This window comes from Oryctolagus cuniculus, chromosome 8 (genome assembly GCF_051225735.1).
Source record: "Oryctolagus cuniculus isolate XC-2025 breed Fujian yellow rabbit chromosome 8, ASM5122573v1, whole genome shotgun sequence".
Classification (NCBI taxonomy): Eukaryota; Metazoa; Chordata; class Mammalia; order Lagomorpha; family Leporidae; genus Oryctolagus; species Oryctolagus cuniculus.
This window is the reverse complement of record NC_142874.1, coordinates 82,266,967-82,291,925: the sequence shown is the minus strand read 5'-3', so window position 1 is coordinate 82,291,925 and position 24,959 is coordinate 82,266,967. Positions and strand designations below refer to the sequence as shown.

At 39.6% G+C, this 24,959-nt stretch overlaps 2 protein-coding genes across 2 annotated transcripts in view; one reads left to right on the top strand and one right to left on the bottom strand.

The window, feature by feature from the left end:
- Positions 1–11,174, top strand: part of FAM241A (family with sequence similarity 241 member A) — a 35,784-nt gene extending 24,610 nt beyond the window's left edge. Inside the window, exon 2 of the mRNA XM_002717099.6 lies at positions 6,747–11,174. Coding sequence (XP_002717145.3) covers positions 6,747–6,992 — 246 coding nt within the window. The 3' untranslated portion in view covers positions 6,993–11,174. The remainder of the gene's footprint in view (positions 1–6,746) is intronic.
- The window catches only part of TIFA (TRAF interacting protein with forkhead associated domain), a 122,304-nt gene that overhangs the window by 12,826 nt on the left and 84,519 nt on the right, over positions 1–24,959 (bottom strand). The window contains exon 3 of the transcript XR_016212299.1: positions 11,218–11,310. The gene's annotated coding sequence lies outside the window, so the exon portion shown is untranslated. The remainder of the gene's footprint in view (positions 1–11,217; positions 11,311–24,959) is intronic.

The following is a 24,959-nucleotide window of genomic DNA, read 5'->3' as shown; positions in this document are numbered from 1 at the left end:
CATCCTAATTCTCAGAACCTGTGAATATAGTAACTTATACAAGAAAAGGAACTTTTTTGATGTAATTAACTTTAAGGGGAGAGTATCCTGGATTACCCAGGGAAACAACCTAATCACATGGGTTGTTCACAGTAGAAAACCTTTACCTAATGTGGTCAGAGGGAGATATTAACTATAGGAAAAATGCTCGGAGAGATCCATTTGCTAGCTTTAAAGATGGAAGAAGGAATCCAGGAGCCAAAAAAAAAAAAAAAAAAAAACAAAACCTGGGCCGCCTATAACAGCTGGAAAAGATAGAAAATAGATTTCTCCCCTGGAACCTCCAGAAACATTCCTGCCAACATGATTTCTAATTTACAGAACTATGATATTTGTATCTTAAGCCACTAACTCTGTAATACTACACTGCTATACTGATATCAAAGGATATCAATACTCAGAAAAAATAGATATGCCCTGCATCATGGAGCCTACGGTACAAATAGACATTAGACAAATAATCACATACCCACACTTATTGACTTAGAATGCATTAAAACCGCATTATTGATGCTATGAGACAGAACTAAGGCTTAAGCTCAGGCTAAAAGAAAAGCATGACTTATCTATACAAAGGAGAAAAGAAAGAGTGTTTTAGAAAAAACAGCATGCACAAATACTTGTGGCAGGCAAGAGCATGACCCATTAGAAGAACTGAAAGAAGATCTTGTGTGACCAAACCACAGAAAGAAAGAGGCTGATAACAGAAAGAATGAGGCAAGAGACCTAGAAGGAAGCCAGAACCCCAGAGAGCATGTTAAAGATTTTGGCCTTGATCCTAAAAGTAGGGTGGAAATTGCAGGATTGGATTTGCAGTTTGAAAGGATCACTGTGGCTACAGTGTGGTTATTTAGATTATAGGGGAACTAAAAGAAGTGTGCTACAGTATTGCATAGATACTTGGAGGGCAGGTAAAGCTCCCACTTGTGATGCCGGCATCCCATATGGGGTCTTTGCTGCTCCACTTCCAATCCAGCTCCCTGCTGGTGCCCCTGGGAAAACAGCAGTGGATGGCCCAAATCCTTAGGCCCCTGCCACCCACGTGGGAGATTCAGAAAAAGCTTCTGGCTCCTGGGTTTGGATTAGCGTAACTCCAGCTGTTGCAGCCATTTGGAGAGTGAACCAGCAGATGAAAGATCTCTCTCTCTCTCTCCCTCTCTCTCTCTCTCTCTCTAAACTCTGCCTTTTAAATAAATAAATAAATCTTAAAGAAGAAGGAGAAGAAGAAAAAGAAGAAAAGAAGGAGGAGGAGGGGGAGGGAAACTATTGGAATAGTCAAGGCAGGATATGTTAGTCACTTGCTTTAGGATTACAGCCTTCTAAGAAGGAGCATTGAGGGCTGGCGCCGTGGCTCAATAGGCTAATCCTCCACCTAACGGCACCGGCACACCGGGTTCTAGTCCCGGTCGGGGCGCCGGATTCTGTCCCGGTTGCCCCTCTTCCAGGCCAGCTCTCTGCTGTGGCCCGAGAAGGCAGTGGAGGATGGCCCAAGTGCTTGGGCCCTGCACCCCATGGGAGACCAGGAGAAGCACCTGGCTCCTGCCTTTGGATCAGCGCGGTGTGCTGGCCGCAGAGCGCCAGCCATGGCGGCCATTGGAGGTTGAACCAACGACAAATAGGAAGACCTTTCTCTGTCTCTCTCTCTCACTATCCACTCTGCCTGTCAGAGTAGGAAAAAAAAAAAGGAGCATTGAAAGAACACTTCTTCCACACAGATCAACCAGGAAGTTTAAACTTTATTGTCAGTAGGAATTTCTACAAATTATTGAGTTGGATGCCTTTTGATATCTGCATGAGACAGACCAGAAAAACCAACATGCTGTGACTTGTGGTAGTTCTGTGCCATTTGCATTTCATTCTTTCCTTCATGTCCTCTAGGTCATCCTGTATTTTTTTTTAAGATTTTATTTATTTATTTGAGAGGTAGAGTCATAGACAGAGAGAGGGAGAAACAGAGAGAGATGTCTTCCATTCTCTGGTTCACTCCCGAAATGGCCACAAGGGTTGGAGCTGGGCTGATCCAAAGCCAGGAGTTGGGAGCTTCTTCTGGATCTCCAACACGGGTGCAGGGACCCAAGCATTTGGACCATCTTCCTTACCCACATCATAAGTAGAGAGCTGAATCAGAAGAGGGGCAGCTGGGACTCGAAACAGCACCCTTATGAGATGCCAGCACCACCAACTGATGGAAAGCAGGGATCAAACTCATTGATTATTACCATGCAAATCTGTATCACAACTTACCTCAACTACTATTCCTGCAGTGAAATGCTGGTGCTGGTTGCCACCAGACGTTATAAGCCAACTGTTCTTTTTTTTTTTTTCCGGCAACCTGCAAACTGGCAGTCAGTAACTTAAAATTGGCCACAATGATAGTTCTAACAATGCAAATTGGAAAACACTACAGTTTTGGTAAATGCTAGAAATAAGGATTTCCCCTCACTCCTCACAGAGCCTATTGTTAAACATTTATCAGCACACCAGAGTTTGTACCCTTTAACACTGTGAGAGGCATTTAGTCTAGTGGTTAAGGTAGCAGTGTGACTGGTTTCAATACCCGCTCTGGCTCCTGATTCTAGCTTCCTTTCCGTGTAAACCCTGGAAGGCCATGGTGATGGCTCAAGCAATTAGATCCCTGCCACTCACTTAGGAGACCCAGGTTGAGTTTATGTTTCCTGGCTTTGGCAGGTTCTAGTCCCAGTTGTTGCAGGCATTTAGGGAGTAAACAAGTAAATGGGAACTAAAAAACAAACAAAAAATCTGTAGTATTTGAGGGGACATCCTAGATACAGAATAATGTAATAAGATTGAAATCTTACTGATAAACGAATAGTGCCTTTTTTCTGTCTTAAGTGTCTTCCTTCAAGATTGTTTGAGCTTTCTATCCAATTAATTGTTGGATGTCTCAGATGTTTCTAGAGCACTTCATTTGTGAAAGCATGTTACTTTTTTAAAGGTATTCTTCTAGTTTTTTTCCCCTCTCCAGTAGGTTGACCACATTAAAGCATACTACAATAAAGTAGCAAAATTTTAGTAATTATTAATCCGGTTGATAGGCATAGAGGGACTCATTATACTGTTCTCTCTAATTTTGTGTGTACTTGAATTTTTTAATAATAAAAAAGAGGAAAAAGCAGACCACAGATACCACAGCTTACCCAGCCCAGACCCAACCTTACTGGGTTTCCACTTCTAGTCCTGTCCCAGTTGTTCACAGAGTCTGAGGCAATGTGATCACTGCTGTCTCTTTACCTGGCTTCTGAAGGTTAACTAATTCTCCACCATGATTTAAATGTTGTAACTACTTCTTCCGCTGAAAAAATCTGTAAGTCTGCATTTGTAGATTTAATTCATTTCAGCAAGAATTTAAAATAAAATCTTCACAGCTTACTGTCATATCAATTGGGGAACTTCTCTCTTTCCTAAAATCACACAAATACTGAAAACAGTCTTAAGAATCTTCAGTAACAAGGAGTACATAGAATAATAAAAGAAATTGGGAAATTAAAAAAAATAATTAAAAGTAAAAAACAAAGGCCAGAAACAATATTAACAATGTTAAATGCAGAAGTAGAAAGGGATAAGGTACCAGAAGAATTGCTAACTAAATCAAGAACTCTTCAAATTCAACCCTAAAGAAAAGTTTGCCATTAGGTACGAACATGTCCTTTTTTTTTTAATGTATAATTCCATGGAACACCTAAAAGTACAGGAAGCTGAGAAATGTAAAATTAATTCAGCCATAGCACATCATCAGTAAAGGAAAAAAATAATTAAGAAATCAATTTTAAAGGAAAGATAAGCAATTATAACAAGATGAAATTATCAGCATCAAAAAAATCATATAAATCCATTTATAATCATATAAATCCATTTCCAGGAAAGTGAATTTGGTAAAGTTCGCTCTGCTGATTGAAGTGTTACAGCCTGAATTTAAACTCCCTAAATAGCTTTCAGCATATTATTTTTCCCATTGTTTTTATGATAGAAATAAAAATCTAAAACTTTTAAATTATATATAAGCATACTTCAGAAGTAATTTTGACTCCAACACATAATAAAGACTTAACAATGATGCCCTACTGAGTTTCATTTTTCCAGTATTTCATCATTCCCAGTGGTACTGTGTTCTACATCAATTACTAGTATGTGGGAAATGTCCACTTCTTAGAGTCATATTGAAAATCATTTTGTCTAATGACTTCAAACAAAAAATTAGAAAAGTTGTATTTTAAAGTATATATACAGAATAGAAAATAGCCCTTATTTTTAGAATGAGAAATATTTTTCATTATTGATTGAAGACTGAAACCATCAAGCTTTGGTTTCTACTAACAGAATGTAAATTTCATTCAGGTTTTTGACGAGTGCTTTAAAGCTTCCTCAGAATCATTGGCTCTTTGTGGCAGATGATTTTTGTAATGCTCCATTTCTAAAATAGTTTTGCTTTCCTTTGGCCTAGAGAGCATATTTAATGGTAGTTAATATTTGTTATTCCATGAAACCACTTATGTAAATGCTTTTTTAACATATGAGTAATTCTCTGTCTTGTACCTACTATGAACAAGTGGATGTTCAATAATTATTTGAATCATCATTCCTAAAAAATAAATTTAATAAATTAGAGTTAAAATTAATGTCACCTACATGACATAGTTTCTCCTTTGTGGTTGCACTAGGGTCTATTGAGAATAGAGAAACAGCACCAGTGACTTTAACCAAGATGATTTAATATATGTAATTGTTAGTAGGTATTGAAAAATAGAAAAGGCAGAAAGAAGACACTAAGGCAGTGCTTTTCAAAGGGGGATCAATAAGCCAGCATCATAAACCTCACTTTGTGAACTTGTCAGATATAGATTCTCAGACCACAAGCCTCACCCCTGCCACACAGGTCCTGGGCCCAGCAGTCTTTGCTTTAACAATCCCTCCAAGGGATTCTAATGTATGCTAAAGTTTTAACAAAAACAAACAAACAAACAAACAAAAAACACTATACTAAAATAGCAACAACCAGGAGCAGACACCCTCCCAAGACTGAGGCAGCAAAGAAAAGAAATAGAATTACCGAACCTAACAATATTGAGAAAAGGCCCTCCGGACCTGAAAACTCAGACTTCTGAGAATGAGTCAGTGTTCAACTGGTGCTGGTGTCTGGCATCAGAAGAGAGAACAACCAGATAACTCAGGAAGAGGTACCCACAGGTTGAAACTGGTATATCAAGAAGGCACATTGAGATAGGTTCTACAAGTGTTGGGAAACTTGCAGATTGCAATCAGCTGCAGCTACTAGAAGATCCTACTGTAGCCCAAGTGAAAAACTTTTGCAAGAGTAAGACTAACAGGATCAAGAAACAAATGGGTGTCTTTGGGATAGCAGACAAGATGCAGTGATCACGATGTTGCTTGGTACTCTTGCATCCCATATCAGAGTAAAAGGGTTCCAGTCCTATCTCTAACTCCCCAATTCCAGTTTCCTACTAATGTGCACCCTGGGAAGCCACAGATGATAGGTAAATACTAAGTCCCTGCCACCCACCTGGAGACTTGGATTGATTTCGTGGCTCCTGACTTTGGACTGACCCACGCCCTAGCTGTTGCATGCACTTGGGGGAATGAAGCAGAGGATGAAAGAGCTCTTTCTTTTCTGTCTCTCTGCCTTTCAAATTAATAAAAACATATTTAAAAAAGCAAAAGAGACTCATCTGAAGCAAACAAGAGCATGTTCCTTCGTCCTTCACATGCGCAGTGTCTTCCTGGCCCATTTATTGGCAGAGCCTAACAGGGAACCAGAAACGTTTGCAGAATTTCTTTTTTTTTTTTTTTTATTTAATGAATATAAATTTCCAAAGTACGACTTATGGATTACAATGGCTTCCCCCCCCATACCGTCCCTCCCACCCACAACCCTCCCCTTTCCCACTCCCTCTCCCCTTCCATTCACATCAAGATTCATTTTCGATTATCTTATATACAGAAGATCAGCTTAGTATACATTAAGTAAGGATTTCAACAGTTTGCTCCCACACAGAAACATGAAGTGAAAAATAATAGATGATTTTTTTTTAAATGAAGATGAAATCAGATCAGACCTATTGTCATGTTTAATCCTAGTGAGAGTCAAGTTGGGAATTTCAAAGAGTAGGTTTGAAGCTGAGAGACAGTAGTTTAAAAACAAGTTGATGGCCTTAATTGTTAAGAATGGGAAACAATAGAAATAGTACTTTTTGGTAGGTATAGCTGAGTATACATGGTCATTTTCCTATTCTCCTGATGAAAACTAACTGGCATTTAAGACATTTTTAGAATTTCAGTAGGAAACTGTGCAAGGGCCTACATTGAAGTTTGCTCCACTGGACCTAAGACTGAAAGACCACAGGCTGAGGATTGCTCAGCAGTTAACAACAAAACATGCTCCAGTCAGCTGAAGCTCAGTACCCTAAAGTCTTAGAACTAAAGGAATGAACTAAAAAAAATAAAAGCTTACTAGGCAGAGCTATAGAGTCCCTGTCTTATAAAACAGGAGACTGACAATCAAGTAACGACTTGTTAATACTAGTAGTTACTGAATAATCATCAGTGTTTGCCCAGTCCTTTGAGGAAAAGGGAAGACCTGTGAGGTAGTCATTTTTCTTAAAGACCTTTACATATTTCTCATTCTATATTCATATTTTGTTTTGTCTTTTTTTTTTTTTTTTTTTTTGAAGGATATTGAGGAATCACGAAACCATACTGGCGAACCTGTCGGAGATGACTACAAAAAGATGGGAACACTTTTTGGTGAACTGAACAAAAGCCTCCTCAACATGGGCTTCACAAGGATGTATTTTGGAGAACGAATTGTGGAACCAGTAATAGTCATTTTCTTTTGGGTTATGCTGTGGTTCCTTGGCCTACAAGCCCTTGGACTAGTTGCTGTTCTTTGTCTTGTCATTATTTATGTACAACAGTGAAACATGGCTGAATGAGTTGTTTGACATTTGGTAGCCATATATATAATTGGCAAAGTTACACATTTCATTTTTGAAAGCTCGAAAAGTTTTCTCTGTTTTAATTTTTATGCTGGCTGTTTTATAATTAAATTTATATGTGGATATTGTTTAAAATTCAACTCTTGTTTATAACAGGGGCAAATGTAGATTTTGAATGTAGATTAGCTTATTTAAAATCCTGTTTCACTACTATGATCTGTGCCTACTTTTAGATACCTCTGTTTCCATGCAGAATTTTAAATAACACCACCAAACAGTGAGCAAGCAAAAATAATGGAATCTGGAATTCAAATCAAGCAGTATAATTCGTAAAGAGAATTCCAATAAAACATTTTAGAGGAAAAAGGAGGAAATGAGCTAAAAATGAGTTTTACTTGGAAACCCGTTCCACACCTGCCATATTATTTGGGTAATATTTGCATTTCTGTTGTCCCTGCTCAGCCCAAACCAAGGTAAATGATAACCATACACTACCTTAATATCGTGGTGAAAATAAATAAAGCTAGCACATTTTCTAAACATTGAAAAGAATATATTTATTATTATTGGGGAAAGCTCCTAGATTAAATCACATTTTCTATGATGTAACACTTGGGCCTGGAATGTCTTCAGAATATCTTTTGAAGTTTTAGACAATTTTGGTGCTACTTTTTGTGTGTTTTTTAAGTCTCATAAGCCAAGTCCATGGATGACTGCACCCTGTGGTAATGCTATATATTCTTGTAGCTAACAGGTTGCATATTTTTCCTAGAAAAACATTTTCAGTGTATTTTTTTCAGGAATTTGTAATTTTATAGTTTTTTTATAACAGTTATTCTAATATCTAAAAAGAAAATATTTCCCACCTTGACACAGATTTTTTCCCAAAAAACATTGACCAATATTTTACTGTTAAGAAAAAAATCAGATTTTTTAAATTATCTGTATTGGAAAGTACAGTATTACAATATAAAAAAAAAAAAAAACAAATGAAAAGCTCAAATTTGGAGCTTAACAGCCAATAGTAATAATATTCTTCTAAGGCTAAAGCCAAGTCAACAACTGGCTAGCCATGCTACTAATATGTCTTAACTCAGCACGTTGGAGATTTATATTAGAATAAGCATTTCTTTAACTACACTCTGAAAATGGGAAATAGCTTCAGTGATATTTTGGGTTTTGTTAGAGGATCTAAAATTTTACACTTTTAACTCAAAGACTATTTAAACAAAGGAGAGGTAGTTAAAATTATTATCTTGGAATTCAAGTTAAATACAAGGAAAATGAGGTAGTGGAGGCATTTTTATCTTTGGTATGATGAGTAACTAAAACACATAGAGTGTTTTCCACTTTGTAAGGTTTTCTTACAATCCTGTTTTAAAAAATTTGTCCTCTGAGTTCTATTGTAAAGCAGAAATAATGAAAAATGTTAAATTTAGATGTCTAAAATAAGATAATCCTAAACAAAAATACCAGTTGGGGTCATTAAAAAGTATTGTGCATTTGTATAAATGCAAGCTTCTTAAAATTTGACTTTTTAAAAACAAAAGACTTTGTACTTTGTCATTATTTTATTGGGTTTGCAATATTTTTATAGTAACCTTTATGAGCTCACATAAGTGCAAGTTGTTTCTGCACAGTAAATTGGGAGGTTTTCAACAAAAGTTATGAAATTTTGTATATCTCCATAAAATAGTAATAAGTACATTTTTTCCAGTGCTACAAGAAATTGCAATTTCCCTTTGGGATGCATAAAAGGTATAGTGTACAAAATAACATCTCTGGTTTTACCAGTGTCTAAAGTTGAAAATATTTTACAAGTAAGTTTTAATAGTAATTACTTAGTCTTCTGTCAATACTATGCATCTGTGCACTGGTATTAATAAGGTGTGAATTAAATTATATGAAGAAATAAGGAGATAGTTTGCTATTCTTTCTATATGTACATATATGTATATATGTATATGTCAGTGCAGTATACCATCAAATCTTTTACTTTGATATGCAGGAAGAAAAGCTTTTCATATTTGTTGGAGGTGAAACATTTCTTTTATGGAATATATTAGAATACATTTTTTGTAACACAAAATATATAAGGTAAATCTCTATCAACCGACCTGAAACTATTTGGATCTTTTACATGTGGGGATTATGGACCATGGCTGTCTTCTGAAACATCTCTATTTAATCATATGCTTTGATCAGAGAAAATCTGTTTGGGCTGTCAGTGAGCTATAAATCCATTAAAGACTATTTAAGTGATCAGGAAAAGAGAAACTTAACAAACTGATGGAACACAAATTACAGCATAAGTAAAAGTTTTTGAAATATAGAAAACTGAAAATAGTCAAAGCTAGATATTGAGTAACCAAAGGCTGTTTTGTTTGTAGACTATATTTCAAGATATTTTACAAATATTTATTGATTTCAGATTATTGAAAACGTTTTCATTGCCAGTTTGTGTTGGTTTGGGTGACAAAAGAAAGCAAATAAAACTCATACCTGTTAGTACCTCTAGTAATAGACTTGGCCAAGAAGAATATAAAATAATAAACACATTATGGCTTCAGGATTAACAATGGACTTGTGGTCTTTCATAACTCCTGTTTCTCTGTCCAACACGTAATTTTTTGGTGTTTTTGGTATTTAGTCCAACAGCCTGCTCTCTGATTATTCTACATGTCAGCTATAACAGTGTCACTACTCCCATGGTTTTATTTACCATTTGCACACTAACACCTCCCCTAAGTGCCCAAAAAAAGAGCTCAGCATCCTTCTCCCAAATCTTTTCTTCCTATATTTCCTGTCTCAGCGAATGACACAATCCTCTCCCCATCTGCTCAAGCAGGATATAGGTGACATCCCAGATTCCTGTCTCTCTTGCATTGCCCACATATAGCCAATTAGCAAGTTTTGTCTATTTGATTTCTAAAAATGTCTTTATTCTCTATTTTTCTTCGTTCCCAGAATTACTAACAGTCCATTCTGCAGGCACCTCACCTGGAATTCTATCTCAGAATCCCAGTTGTTTTCTTCACCTTCATTTTCTGCTTCATAGTTACAGTAATCTTTCTAAAATTAATCGTTATAAAACTCTGATCCCCTTGACCTAAATCTTTTCAGTGTTTACTATTGCCATTTTGATAAAGTCCTTACTTCTTAATATGTTTTTGCAAGGTCCTTCATAGACCAGTGCTTGCGTTCCTCATCTCTCCATTCCAAGATTCAGCCATATTAATTTTCTCTTTAGGTTCATTGAAGAAGAGATGTCTTTTCATTTCTAGAATTCTGTACATTTTTACCATATTCCTTTAATCCCCCTCTGCAAAACTGGCCAACACCTACATATCAATAAGGTCTCAACTTAGATATTATGTCCCATAGGAAAACTTACCTGATTCCTTTAAATCCAGTTTTGGTACCTAATTGCTTTGTTCCTTATTATATGGCACTCTGTACTTCCCCTTTCGGAATTTCTCAGGCTGTATTGTAATAGATTATTTATCATCTCCTTCCATTAGAATATAGTCTTCACAAGAGCAGAGACTGTCTCTCATGTCCATAATTGCGTTGCCAGTGCCTGCCACGAAGCCTGGCACATAGTAGGTGCTCAAATAATTGTCAAGTGAAAAAACCAAGTTCATTTATTAATGTTCTCTCTATATTAACAAAGATCTAGAGTTGATTGTACTTCAGTGTTCTTTGACTCCAAAAAGATACTCATTGTGCATAAAGAGAATGAATCAATGTATACATTTTAATTTGTAAAGTCTGTTCACTTTTGATGGGGGAATATCACTGTTATTTGCATACATATCTAGTATTTCTGCAATACACTGCATTTTTAAGAGGAACTGTATCCTGTGTTGTGCTTGGTTGATTAACTGTCTCTCCAGGAAAAAAGATTTTGCAATACACTTGGTCACTGATGCTACCAAAATTTCATGTTCAGTATTTTTCAATAGAACTCTACTAAATTTCACTTTTTTCATAAACTCTGAAGCCATAAGTGGGAATTCTCAAGTATATAAGTTTTGTATTTTAGGCTCCAAAATAAATTCACTAGTAGAATATAGCCCAATAGCAAGACTATAAATGTTAAATAACATGCACATAATGTTCTTTGTTATTCTTTCTAATAAACAATACTTTTACAACTCTGAACTCTGAGTGGCACTTCTGAATCCCTGTAGCATGTTCTACTTACCAATTAAGTGTTGACACATCAAGTGTGAAAATTGCCAAAGCAGCAACAAACCTGAGGTTGAATAGAGCTTGTCTGTTGTGCTCATCCTTATTGCTGGAACAGAAAATCAAGACCTGGTGAGTGCATACAGCTTCCCAGGCAGTAGAAACATAGGAAACAAGATCACAATCACTCTGTGCCTCTGAGCTGCAGTTCATCTTTCTGTCACCTTGACTGTGCTGTGAGAATTATGAAGTCCTGCAGAAGCCTACTAAGATCCAAAACATAGTCATTAATAAACTTCTAAAATTGAGTTGTTATCTTTTCAGCAAAGTTTTATCATTTAACCTTTCATCAACTTAGTTGATGAAATATCCCTGCCATTTTTCCAAAGCACCACAGAATAAAGTGACTCCTTTTACAAAACTGTAGACTTTTGTGGTTATTGATTTTCCACTGTATTTTGAGAAGCTAGTGGATGGTATATTATTAAAACAAAAATTATATATGCATATATTTATTAATACATTGTTGATTTAAGACAAAATCTTTATTATTTTTTCTAGAAGGAAAGTAATATGTAAAAACTCTATCCAGGGGCCGGCGCCGTGGCTCACTAGGTTAGTCCTCCACCTGCGGCGCCGGCATCCCATATGGGCACCGGATTCTAGTCTCTGTTGCTCCTCTTCCAGTCTGGCTCTCTTCTATGGCCCAGGAAGGCAGTGAAGGATGGCCCAGGTGCTTGGGCCCTGCACCCGCATGGGAGACCAGGAGAAGCATCTGGCTCCTGGCTTCAGATTGGCGCAACGCCAGCCATGGCGTCCATTTGGGGGGTGAACCAACGGAAGGAATACCTTTCTCTCTGTCTCTCTCTCTCACTGTCTAACTCTGCCTGTCAAATTAAAAAAAAAAATCCAACCTGAGAATATTTGACATCTACTGAATGCCTTTCTCTGATCCATAATGCTTGCTTTTGTTAGTAAATTTTCATGGTTTTAGGTATATAATATTAAAAATAACCATAATTTTATTATATAATGTATTTTCTGTTTTAAATGGGACAAGAGTACATGTGTAAAAGCAACATTTAAAGGTTAAGGAGAAACTATTACAGAAGGAAAACATGTTATTTTGGAAAATGAGCATAAATAAGTTGCTCTTGCACAAAAAGATACTGATATTTTTATGTAAGGTACAGTATTTGTTTAATTTTCATACAAGTGGCTTTCACAGTTTTTTTGGTGTGGTTTCCTTCATGTGAAATCTTACATGATTATCTGATATACAGATGCTGCTTGACTTACAATGTGGTTACACTGCAATTACCCTGTTGTAAATTGAAAATATTGTTAAGCTGAAAATGCTTTAAGGAGCCAGCATTGTGGTGGTTTCTTTTATTTTTTTAAATATTTATTTATTTATTTAAAAGGCAGAGAGAAAGAGAGATTTTTCCATCCACTGGTTCACTCTCCAAATGGCCACAATGGCCAGAGCTGGTCCAGGCTGAAGCAGGAGCCAGGAATTCCATGCTGGAATATTATGTGGGTGGCAGGGGCCCAAGTACTTAGGCCATCCTCTGATGACATCTCAGGCACATTAGTGGGGAGTTGGATCGGGAGCAGCTGGGACTCGAACTGGCACTTCACTATGCGATGTCAGCATTGCAGGCAGCTTAGCTCAGTGTGCCACAGCAACCAGTCCTGCTGCAGTGGGTTAAGCCACAGCTTGCTATGATAACACCCCATATTGAAATGCTGGTTCAAGTCCCTTCCACTCCACTTCTGATCCAGCTCCCTGGATCTGGGAAAGCAACCCATGATGACTCAAGTACTTGGGTCCTTGCCACCCATGTGGAAGACCAGGACAGGGTTCTGGGCTCCTGGCTTCAGCCTTGCCCAGCCCCAGTGGGTGTGGCCATTTGGCAAATGAGCCAGAGGATGGAAAATCTTCTCCTGTCTTTCCCTCCCTCTCTATCACTCTGCCTTTCAAATAAATAAATCTAAAGGGGGGGGTGCTTTTAATACACCTATCTTAAACATACTCAGAATAATTACATTAGCTGATACTTGGACAAAAGTCATCTAACACAAAATTTATTTGATAAGAAACTGTTGAATGCTTCATATAATTTTATTGAAGTTATGTATCCAAAAACATCACTGGCAACACAACACACTGTAAAGTGTGCATTGACCATATTGACCACATGGCTGACTGGTAGCCGCGGCTTACTGCCACTGCCCAGCATCCCAATATCAGAATTCAAAATTTAAAGTAGGGTCCCTAATGAATGCATGTAGCTTTCATACCATCATAAGTCTGTATATATAAATGATGAAAAAAGCAGTACAAGTTCCCTGGAAAGCTGACTCAGAGCATACAAGTTCACTCAGGTTAGGGAATGCTCTAGGGTGAATACCTGTGAGGAAATAAAGATGCAAGACTGGGCAGTGGGAGACAGCAATATAATCACGTCGTCTTGGGGATCCTAAGGGTGTTCTGAATTAGTGTGGTCCAGAATTGTTCCATGCTAGGAGAAGGCAGCTCTCTTCCAACAAAAGCAGAGAGTTGTCATCTAGCAGAACTCAATAGAGTTACAGAGAGGAGAGACACAGAGAGAGACTGACTACCCAGATAGCTGCAACTGGCTGAAACCAGGAGCCAGGAGCTTCTTCCATGTATCCTACAAGGCTGGCAGGGGCCCAAGCACTTGGGCTATTTTCCTCTGCTTTTCCCAGGCAGTTAGCAAGGAGTTAGAAGTGGAGCAGCCTGAACATGAACCGATATCCATATGGGATACTTGCATTGTAGGCAGCAGCATTACACACTACTCTGTATCGCTGGCCCCAATTCTTCAATTCTTAAAGCGAATTTCTTAGCAACACCACACAGCATCCACTGTTAACTCCATTCTTTTCTTAACCTTTGTAGTACCTGAGTCACCTCCCAAAAGGCTAAACTTTAGAGTATGGTATGAAGGCATAAACTCAGATGTCAAGATAGCTAAAAATGAGTCGGCGCTGTGGTGCAGCTGGTTAAGCTGCTGTGTGCAGTGCCAGCATCCCATATGGGCACCAATTTTGAGTCCTGGCTGCTCTGCTTCCACCCAGCTCCCTGCTAATTCCCCTGGGAAAAAGCAGAAGATGCCGCATCTGCTTGGGCACCTGCATCAACATGAGGGGAGACCCAGATGAAGCTCCTGGCTCAGCCTGGTCCAGCCCCAGCTGTTGAAACCATTTGGAAAGTGAACCAGTGGATGGAAGATTCTCTCTCTCTCTCTCTCTCTCTCTCTCTGCTTCTCCTCTGTAACTCTGACTTTTAAAGAAATAAATCTTTTTTTAAAATATGGCTAGAAATAGCTCAAGGGGTACAGCCTTTTGTTTGTTGTTTTACCTAGCTTCTGTTATGAGATTGAGGTCTTTAACTTTGCTAAAGCTTTAGTCAAGTCAAACACTATGTCCAGGATCCAACAAAGGCTTGATGGTATTAGCAATAATTGAACAAATGACTAACAGAAAAACCATTACTTCAAAAAGTAGTGAATCCATGAGATGTTGCACATATTAACTGCTTGGGCTGACATTTAAGTTACTAAGTCTGTCAGCCTCACAGGACACCAAGACAAACCATCATCAGGGCATATCCTCATAGCTGGATAGGTTCAAGCCCAGATGTATGTAAGTATTTCTAGAATTCTAGTTTGTGGTTGCTGACACCTTTCCCAAGTTTCCACAGCAGTTTTAATCCTCAAACTTTTGGAGCATGTTTAAGGTTTTCAGTGGCCGAGCAGAACTCATCTAGAAAGAAAACCATATCCTGCATCCCCTCCTCCACCCCAACACACACAATTGCTGCTGACTTATGATTTGGGAATTTGGCCCTACTCATGACTTTCCTGTTTTATTTTTAGCACAGATGGCCTCAGCAGCCACATTTGGTAATCCAATGGGCACTTTAAAAGAGCTTTCTCCAGTCTTAGTCTAGAATATTTTAGGAGACCCTAAGAGTAATTTTAGGTGTTATTTTTATCCTTGGAATCTTAGGAGTGGGCAAGATCAAGCAAGACCATGGCCCCAAGCCAGTTATGAACTAAAACCATATCTGTTTAGACATGATTTCCCTCTTTGGTTATAGGAAAATATAGCAATGTTCAAACATACTTCCAGATAAAACAATCTCTTTATGTCGGACCTAAATTTAAGGCTTTGTTGTACCATTTACTAATGAAAATTTGTATAAATCACATATACATCTCTTTAAACTTGAAGTTCCTCGTTGGTAAAACAGAATCGCTGTTATGACTGAATAAATTATTGCATATCTTATTATAGTGCCTTGGAAAGACCAAGCTTTCAACAAATACTAGACATTACTATTAAATATAAACATTCATACATAAAAAGATGAGCTTCTTCGCTATTTATGCCAGGCTCAGATATTGAGCGCTACAAAGTATTTAGTTTGTTGTTGCCACATGACAGCTAAATACAAGAAAATTCCATTAGAATCTTCTGTTCCTAACTCCCTATGATTTAAATCTTTGTGGATTCTCATATTATTTTCAACTAAGTGCTTCATGAGTTAAATGATCATGAAAATAAGGAATATTGATGAATAGAAATGAAATATGTCACATCTTCTTTAACAAAATGCATCGTTTTCTTTAAAATACCTACTTACGACAATACTATGCATTTCCTATTGCCCCTTTCCTTAGTAAACTTAATGAACACACAATTCTGCTGTAGGTTTGAACAGATACAAAATTAAGTCATGTTTAAAAATGCTTGGTTGTAAGTTTTACTTCATTGTATCAGCCAACTGTTATGTGACATGTTTAGAGAACTGCTACAGCACCTTGCTTCGACTTCAAAATAAAATTTCAAACTAATTCATTGGTCTGTGTTATATTGTCAATACACATTTTAAAATGTTTGACCAAGATAAATACAGTTGTACCTATAATAACCCTTACTCAAAATGCATAGTCTCTACTGGTTCGCTTCCATAAGAAACTCAGGCCAAGGTGCCGGCATTTGGCTGAGAGATTAGGATGCTTACATCTGGCATCAGAGTACCTGGATTCAAATTGCAATTCTAGCTCCTGACTCTAGATTCCTACCAATGCAGACCCTGTGATGCAGCAGTGATGGCTTAAATACTGGGGTTCTTACCACCCTTATGGGAGACCTGGATTGAGTTCCAGGCCCCTGACTCCAGCTCAATTCAGCTCTGGCCATTGTGGGCATATGAGGATTGAACCAGTGGATTACAGCTTTCCCTCTTTCCCTTCCTCTTCTCCCCTCTCTCTGTTTCTCAAATAAAAAATAAATCCAGCCAAGGCAAGTATACATGAATATATTCTGTATTCAGGAGATGACAGAGGATAAAATTATTATGTAGTATTTAAAAGTACATTGTCAATGTATTCATAAAGTCTAAGTGTCTGTTAAGTCTGCAAAAACATGATAAATTCATGCTATAATCTTAATGTCTTTTTCTGTTTTAGCAGGATTTCTATTACATTGTTCCATCTGGACTCCTATTTTATATTTCCTTTCAAGTAATTGTCTCTATCTGAAAAGTGGAGGTTTCTTAAGTCAAATATGTATGGACATTAGTTTTTTATGAAAAACTATGGCATATCTTTAATGCCATCTCTTAGTGCATTTCAAAACTGGTTCTCCCACATTTTCCTTAAATGTCAATTTATGCCTTCAGATATGTTTATAAGATGCCCTGGTGTTGGCCAAATATAGCTCCCCTCAGGTATTTCTTCCTCTTTCAAGTTGTAAGAAGCATTTCTTGAGAATTGCATGGCTGGCTACCCAATCTTTTCAGTCAGTTCCCTCTGGAATGGAAATATACTGAGTTTTTCCTTCCCTTACCATATTGCTGACATGCAAATCAATGATACAGCCATTCTTCCCTGAACCTGGCTTGCAAAGGCCCTAGGCTGACAATGGAGCCATTGTTTCTGCAAAGACAAGAAGAGCTGGAAACAAAATGACCTGAACTTTGATGCTTGCCTTAAATTAGAGGCGCTGTACTAGGGCCATTTACTGATGCTAGGTGGTGCCCCTTAGCTCTATCAAATCAGGTAGGACAAACTGCTACTAAAATTACTCTCCTTACCAGATGAGGCATGCCTCTTCATCAGTGACTATCAGAAATGTTCGTATCAAGGCAGGGTTCTAGTGAATCCTCAAAGGATATCCACACTTCACATTTTGTATCTCCATTGCTGTCTAGTCAACAGCAGCTTTGCTGCACCACCTGCCTGATTCAGCTGTTTCTCCTGATCCTTGCTGCTCATGTAGTTTTCTGCAGGGCTCTGTTCCCAGTAGAACATTGTTTTTCAATGCAACATGATTTCTGAGGAGTTCTAGAGAACAGACCTAAGACAGTGATTTTTTTTTAGTAGATTTGGACACATAATCATAGAAAACTGAAATGAAACACATGTGAGAGACCATCTGCTGCCCAATTTTTTCTTTAAATACAGAGAAAAGGACATCAATATGAGCTCATCCTTAGTTTAATATAGAGAGATGAGTAAATAACTATAGGTATGTATGTATACAAGAGCTTGGTATACACTTAAACCCTTCCATATAGAGAGGGCATAGAAGCAACAATATCCCAGTAGCCACCGGTATACATGTACCTAGACTTTTGCTCCTCACGCTGTTCTCCAATATAAGGAGAAATGGCTGATTCTGGGTCTAAGAAGAGAATACACAATATGAACCTAAAATAACTTGTGGTGCCAGAGAGCAAAGAAGTGCTAAATTTATACAGATACACATACACACCCCTACAAAAAGGGAATATATAAGAACCAATTGAGAGGCCAGTGCAGTGATGTAGCAGGTAAAGCCATGGCCTGCGGTGCCAGCATTCCATATAGGTGCTAGTTTGCATCTTGGATGCTTCACTTCTGATCCAGCTTCCTATTAATGTGCCTGGGAAATCAGAGAAAGATGACCCAAGTGCTTGGGCTCCTGCACCCACGTGGGAGACCCAGAAGAAGCTCCTGGTTCCTGGTTTCAGATCTGTCCATCTTCTGCCATTGTGGTAATTTAGTGAGTGAACCTGTGGATGCAAGATGGCTCACCCTACCTCCCTTTCTGTAACTCTGCCTTTCAAATAAATAAATAAATCTTTAAAAAAAGGCCAATTGAAAGGGCTCCCAGGAACTAAAGCTGGACCAATTTGAGCAGCAAAATGTATAAAGTAATATTGAACATAAAGTATACAATAAATACCCAGGAGGTTATCCTGCTAGAAATAAATGATTGCATAAATAAATTACTGGGAAAGAATAGGCAAGTGTCTTCTACAGAAGAATTCAAATTCCCTGGAGATGAAACATGTAGGGATGTGTCCTGCAGCCTGGCAACCTCCATTTGTACTCACGCCCATCCACAGGGCATGCTCAGTAGACCTGCATATCACCCAGAGACCCTTCTCTGGGGAAAGTAACAGGTGCTGGGAACTCTCTCTGGAATATAATACTTTGCAAGGTTTGATAACTGCTTCTCACAGCAACACCTGTTCTTTTCTCATTAAAAGATCTGGTTCACGAGAATTTAAAAACATTATTATCTGAATATCTCCCATACACTCTTGGTAATTTTTTAAAATGGGAGCTACCATATCTGTTCGTGGTTAACAAGCAAACATATGCACTGACCAGGCGACATAGCAGAGGACAAAGGAATTCTACCTGAGTCTTGCCCCCTGAGACCTCACACTGTGCCTTTTTTCCCTATTTCTAAATGCCAATTTCATCTGACTCTGAAAGAAGAAAAACACCATTGCCTAATGGTTAAAACACATCTCGATTTTGGTTAAAATCTTCAAAAAGTTCATGGAAATGCATAATATGAAAACATCAAGCATGGATTTCAAAAATGTTTTGCACTGAAGTAAAGTTGTCTTGGGGCCGGCGCTGTGGTGCAGCAGGTTAAAGCCCTGGCCTGAAGCACCAGCATCCCATATGGTGCCAGTTCTAGTCCCAGCTGCTCCTCTTCTGATCCAGCTCTCTGCTATGGCCTAGGAAAGCAGTAGATGATGGCCCAAGTCCTTGGGCCCCTGCACCCACATGGGAGACCTGCAAGATGCTCCTGGCTCCTAGATTCGGATCAGTGCAGCTCTATTACAGCCATCTCTCTCTCTCTCTCTCTCTAACTCTAACAATCTCTAACTCTGTCTTTCAAATAAATAAAAAAAAAGTAAAGTTATCTTTTAATTCTATCTTTCCACAAGCTTTTTAAACTACCCTCATATTTATATATACTTGTATGTATTTTACTATATTTACACGCTCATGTATTTTATGTACATTTTATATACATTTTCCAGGAGGTATAATATGATGTTAACTGTGTGATCTCTGGGCAGTGGACACATTAGGTAGGAAGTCAGATATGAGCTTATGTATGTGTTTCAAAGGCCTAAGGAGTTGACATCTAGGTCCAGCATCTGCATCTCAAGTCATCCTGATAACCTTCCAGGTGCAGCCCAGTATCTGCACTTCAAACGCCCTGCCCCTTCTACCCGATAACCATCCTTCCTCTAAGACTCCTCTAAGGCCAGTCAACACCAGCCAGGCTTCCCTGTCTAATAACTTCAGGGGGAAAACTCAGGTAGGAATTTTTCGTATTTACATCCAAAAAGTCCTTTGTTCCAGGAGGAGCAGCGGTGAGGAGGAAAGACCCATCCCCTTTTAAAAAAAAACCCTGGACTCAACCAGACTGCTCAGCCCTCTGCCTCTCTGCTGAGCCACCCGCCTGCCTCTCCACTCAACCATGTAACCCCGCTCTCCCCCAGTCTGAGCGACTGGGCACTCTCTCTCAGGTTCTGTCTGGAGAGGTGCCCATCCATTCTTACCCTAATAAACCTTGCTATTTTGCTTTCCAATATTCTCTGTCTCATGCCTGAATTCTTTCTTGCTTGAAGACAAGAACCCTTGCTTTCTCCGGTAACAAACATACGTGTTTTTTAAAAGATTTATTTCTTTATTTGAAAGTCAGAGCTATAAAGAGACAGAGGCAGAGGCAGAGAGAGAGAAGAAAGAGAGAAAGAGTTCTTCCATCCTCTGGTTCACTCCCCAGATGGCCACAATGGTCAGAACTGCGAAAATCTGAAGCCAGGAGCCAGGAGCTTCTTCTGGGTCTCCCATGCAGGTGCAGGGGTCCAAGGACTTGGGCCATTTTCCACTGCTTTCCCAGGCTATAGCAGAGAGCTGGATTGGAAGTGGAGCACCCAGGACTCAAACCAGTATCCATATGGGATGCCGGCACTGTAGGTGGCAGCTTTACCCACTACACCACAGCACCCACCCTAAGGACATATGTTTTTATTCAGCATTTTTGCTTAATTTATTTTCTAGAATGTATGCAGTAAATGTGCACTGTAATAATAAATGATATGGTTTTTAATCCATGCTAATTAATGCATTTGGTGCATTATATTTCTCTACCTTCTATTTGTTTTCTGCATGGCAGAAAAGGTTTCTTTTATTTAAAATATAATTGTTTACTGAAATATAAAATATCTGCAAAAATAATCAATAAGGATGTTAATAAACTGAGTTTCCATTGATAGATAAAATGCTTGTCAAAGTTTTCCAGGCGGTGTTGGCCTTCAAGATGGAAATTTCCAAACTATTTTCATTTGCTACAATAAAAACTGCATGAGTGATCAGGCTTGATCACAGATGGGAAAACTTGGTGACGCCTGGATGACAAAAAGGATAATAAAGCCCAGATGCTGAGCTGTTTTCTTAAGATTATACCTGGTCTGTGGGGGCCTGAAACACTCCAAGGACTGCATCATAGCTGGTTATTAGGAAAATAAGCTGAAGGTCACAGATAGGTCAGTTGTAACTATTTGAAATGTAAATTTCTTATCACTGCCAATTGCTTCGAACCTAATTGCTCATCTATCACCATAACAGAGCCAGGAAGTAGAACAATTTCCAAACCAAGGTCAAGACCAGTTCCTTCTGAAATCCTTGGAGGTCAGCCGGCGCCACAGCTCACTAGGCTAATCCTCTGCCTGCGGCGCCTGCACCCCAGGTTTTAGTCCCGGTCGGCCACTTAGGGGGTGAGCCAATGGAAAAAGGAAGACCTTTCTCTCTGTCTCTCTCCCTCTTACTGTCTAACTCTGCCTGACAAAAAAAAAAAAAAAGAAAGAAAGAAATCCTTGGAGGGCATCTGCTGAGGCAGTCTGGTTTTTACCCCCCTTAAGTTGGTTAAGATGCCTATTTTTTTTAGATTTATTTTATTTATTTGAAATGCAGAGTTACAGAGAGGGGCAAGGAGGGGAGAGTTAGAGAGATCTTCCATCTGCTGGTTCAATCCCCAAATGGCTACAATGGCCAGGACTGAGCCAGGCCAAAGCCAGGAGCCAGGAGTTTCATCTGGGTCTCCCATGTGGGTATATGAGGTAGGAAGTTAAAAATCAGCCTAAGTGTGTGAGAGGGGCCTGAAGAAACCAGCAAATGCTTTGGAAGCCCCAGAAGCCCCGCATTTTGCACTTCAAAGTCCTGCTCAGACCCTGATAACCTCCCAGGTGATCTCAGCCCTTCCCCCAAGGAAAGCTCCCAGGAGAATTCTCTCTCCTAAGAACCAAATGGGTTACCTAACCTGATAACATGGGGCAATAAAACCTTCACAGACGCCCTAAGGGAGCCCCTCTGCCCAGCCCAACAAATCTGGGGAGGAATTTGTTAATTTTCACCCAACAAACCTTTCACCAGGGCTCCCCATCCTTTGTCCTGGAGGAGAATGGGGAGGGAGTAAAGCGACTCCCTTAAAAACTGGGAGTCCCAACAAAGACTGCGAGCTCAGCTCTCTGCTCTCTGCTGAGCCTCCCACCAGGGCTGCCCAGGTGTATTCCCTCCATTCAACCATGTAACCTGGATCTCCCCTAGTCTGAGTGACTGGGTGCTCTCTATCTACCCCTTCCATTCTGATGGATGCCTTATTCCTAATAAAACCTTAATACTTTGCTCTCTGTCTCATGCCTGCATTTCTTTTGCATGAAGACAATAACCTCACAGCTTCCATGGCTCTTTTTCTCCAGTGACAGATGCAGGGGCCCAGGCACTTGGGCCATCTTCTGCTGCTTTCCTAGGTGTGTTAGGTAGGAAGTCAGAAATGAGCTTATGTGTGTGTGACAAGGGCCTAAGGAATTGATGTCTACAGCGGTTGGTCCAGCACCCGCATCTCAAAGTCATCCTGATAACCTTCCAGGTGCAGCCCAGTACCTGCACTCCTGGGAGTCTGATGACCTTCCAGGGAGTCCTGACCCTTCCACCTGGCCTGATAACCATCCTTCCTCTAAGACTGGGCGAGGCCAGCCAGGCTTCCCCTGTCTGACAACTTCAGTGGGAAAAACTCAGAAAGGAATTTTTCGTATTTACACCCAACAAGTCCTTTGTTCGGGAAGAGAAGAAAGAGAGGAGGAGAGAAAAGAGAGAAAAGGCGGGAAGGCAAGACCCATCCCCTTAAAAACTCCAGCCTAAATGTGAACTATGCACTCTCTCTCAGGTTCTGTCTGGAGAGGTGCCCATCATTCTTACGGGTGTCCCTACCTTAATAAACCTTGCTATTCTGCTTTCCACTGCTCTCTGTCTCACGCCTGAATTCTTTCTTGCATGAAGACAAGGAACCTTTGTTTCTCCGGTAACAGGTGCATTAGCAGGGAGTTAGATTGGAAGTGGAGCAGCCAGAACCAGTGCCAGTATGGGATTCTAAATTGCAGCCAGTGGCTTTGTTACCGGTGAATGGCAGGGTTCTTGTCTTCGCACAAGAAAGAATTCAGGCATGAGAGAGTAGTGGATAGCAAAATAGCAAGGTTTATTAGGGTAGGGATATCGTAAGAATGGATGGGCACCTCTCCAGACAGAATCTGAGAGAGAGTGCCTAGTCGCTCAGACTGGGGGAGAGTGAGGTTACATGGTTGAGTGGAGGGAATACACCTGGCCAGGCCAGGTGGGTGGCTCAGCATGGAGGTAGAGGACTAAGCACGGAGTCTGGTTGAGGCCAGGGGTTTTTAAGGGGATGGGTCTTTGTCTTCTCACATCTCCTCCTGAAGCAAAAGACTTTATGGGTGTAAATACTAAAAACTGCTATCTGAGTTTTCCCTTTGAAGTTATCAGACAAGAGGAAGCCTGGTTAGAGAAGGATGGGCAGGACCCCCTGGAGGATCAGGATCCTGAGCAGGATATTTGAAATGCAGATATCAGGCAGAAGGGGCGAGGACCCCCACCTGACAGGTTATTGGGTAGAAGGGGCAGGGTAGGATGCAAATACTGGGCTGCCCCTAAAACGTTATTGGGATGACTGTGAGATGCATATGTTGGACCTAAATGTCTCCCTTAGGCCTTTGTCACACACACAAAAGCTCATATCTGACTTCCTACCTAACAGTTTAACCCCATTATGCCATAATGCTGACCCCTATAAAGCCTGTTTTAATCCAACCAACCAACCAAACAGCAGGGCCCAAAGTCTTATTTCTTAAATTTTAGGTCTGCCTTCTATGATAACTCAAAGTACCTTGCAGCTAGCTCAGTTGGCCTTTGCCACATTTTGGCTGGCCTGGGAGCTGGATGTTGTAGCTGAAAGTCACTAAGTTGCCTCAACTCTCAAGTGATTTGCTCAAATACAAGGGTAACTGTCCACCATGCCTATCACTGCTTTCCTAACTTTCTTTCATGTAAACTTGCATAGAATTTAAACACTATGAGAGTAGAAATACAGAATTTATTAGTTTTTTATTGTCTCTTAAAAAATTTGCTCAGAATAATGGTGAAAGTAAAAATATCATGTGTTTCTTATCCAGATATTTGCATGGGGAAGAGAACCTTTGGGAAGCAATTTGTGACTTCACTAGCTTTTGTTTATTGTCCTGAGATTTTTGCCTTTTTTTTTTTTTTTTTTTTTTTTGAGTCACCCTTTTTGGGTTTGGGGCAAGGTTTTGAAAGTCTGATTTTCCTATTGAAGCACTCATTTCACAAACACTTATCAACACCTACTATCTGCAAAGCAGTGCAGACATTGCAAGCTCTAAGAAATACCAAAATAAGAGATGATTCTTATAATCTCACTGAAGAAATCAAAAATAAACGTGAAAATTGTAATGGCAAATGCAAGAGATAAAAGTTGGTTATAAAACCTGTTTTGTGTTTGTACAGGATGAAACCAAAATTCTGTTAGATGTTAAATTATATGAGCATCAGGTGGTATAATATTATTTATCCAAGAAGTATTGATTTTCTTCCAAAGGAAAATAAGATGCATCTCTAGGGCTATCTCTCTTCCCCTGAGCCTGTAAGATGGCAATCTGTGTAACATTATAGCTTCCTTCCTCTCTACCTGACAGCACACAGGCTCCCCTGAGTTAATTGTACTTTTAACAAGAGCATGAGAAAGACTCGGTCATGGGGCCGGCACCTTGGCTCACTTGGCTAATCCTCCGCCTGAGGCGCCGGCATCCCATATGGGCACCGGGTTCTAGTCCTGGCTGCTCCTCTTCCAGTCCAGCTCTCTGCTGTGGCCCAGGAAGGCAGTGTAGGATGGCCCAAGTGCTTAAGCACCTGCACCCATGTGGAGACCAGGAGGAAGCACCTGGCTCCTGGCTTCGGATCAGCATAGTTCCGGCCATAGCGGCCATTTGGGGGGGTGAACCAACAGAAAGAAGACCTTTCTCTCTGTCTCTCTCTCTCCCCCTCTCTCTCTCTCTCTCGC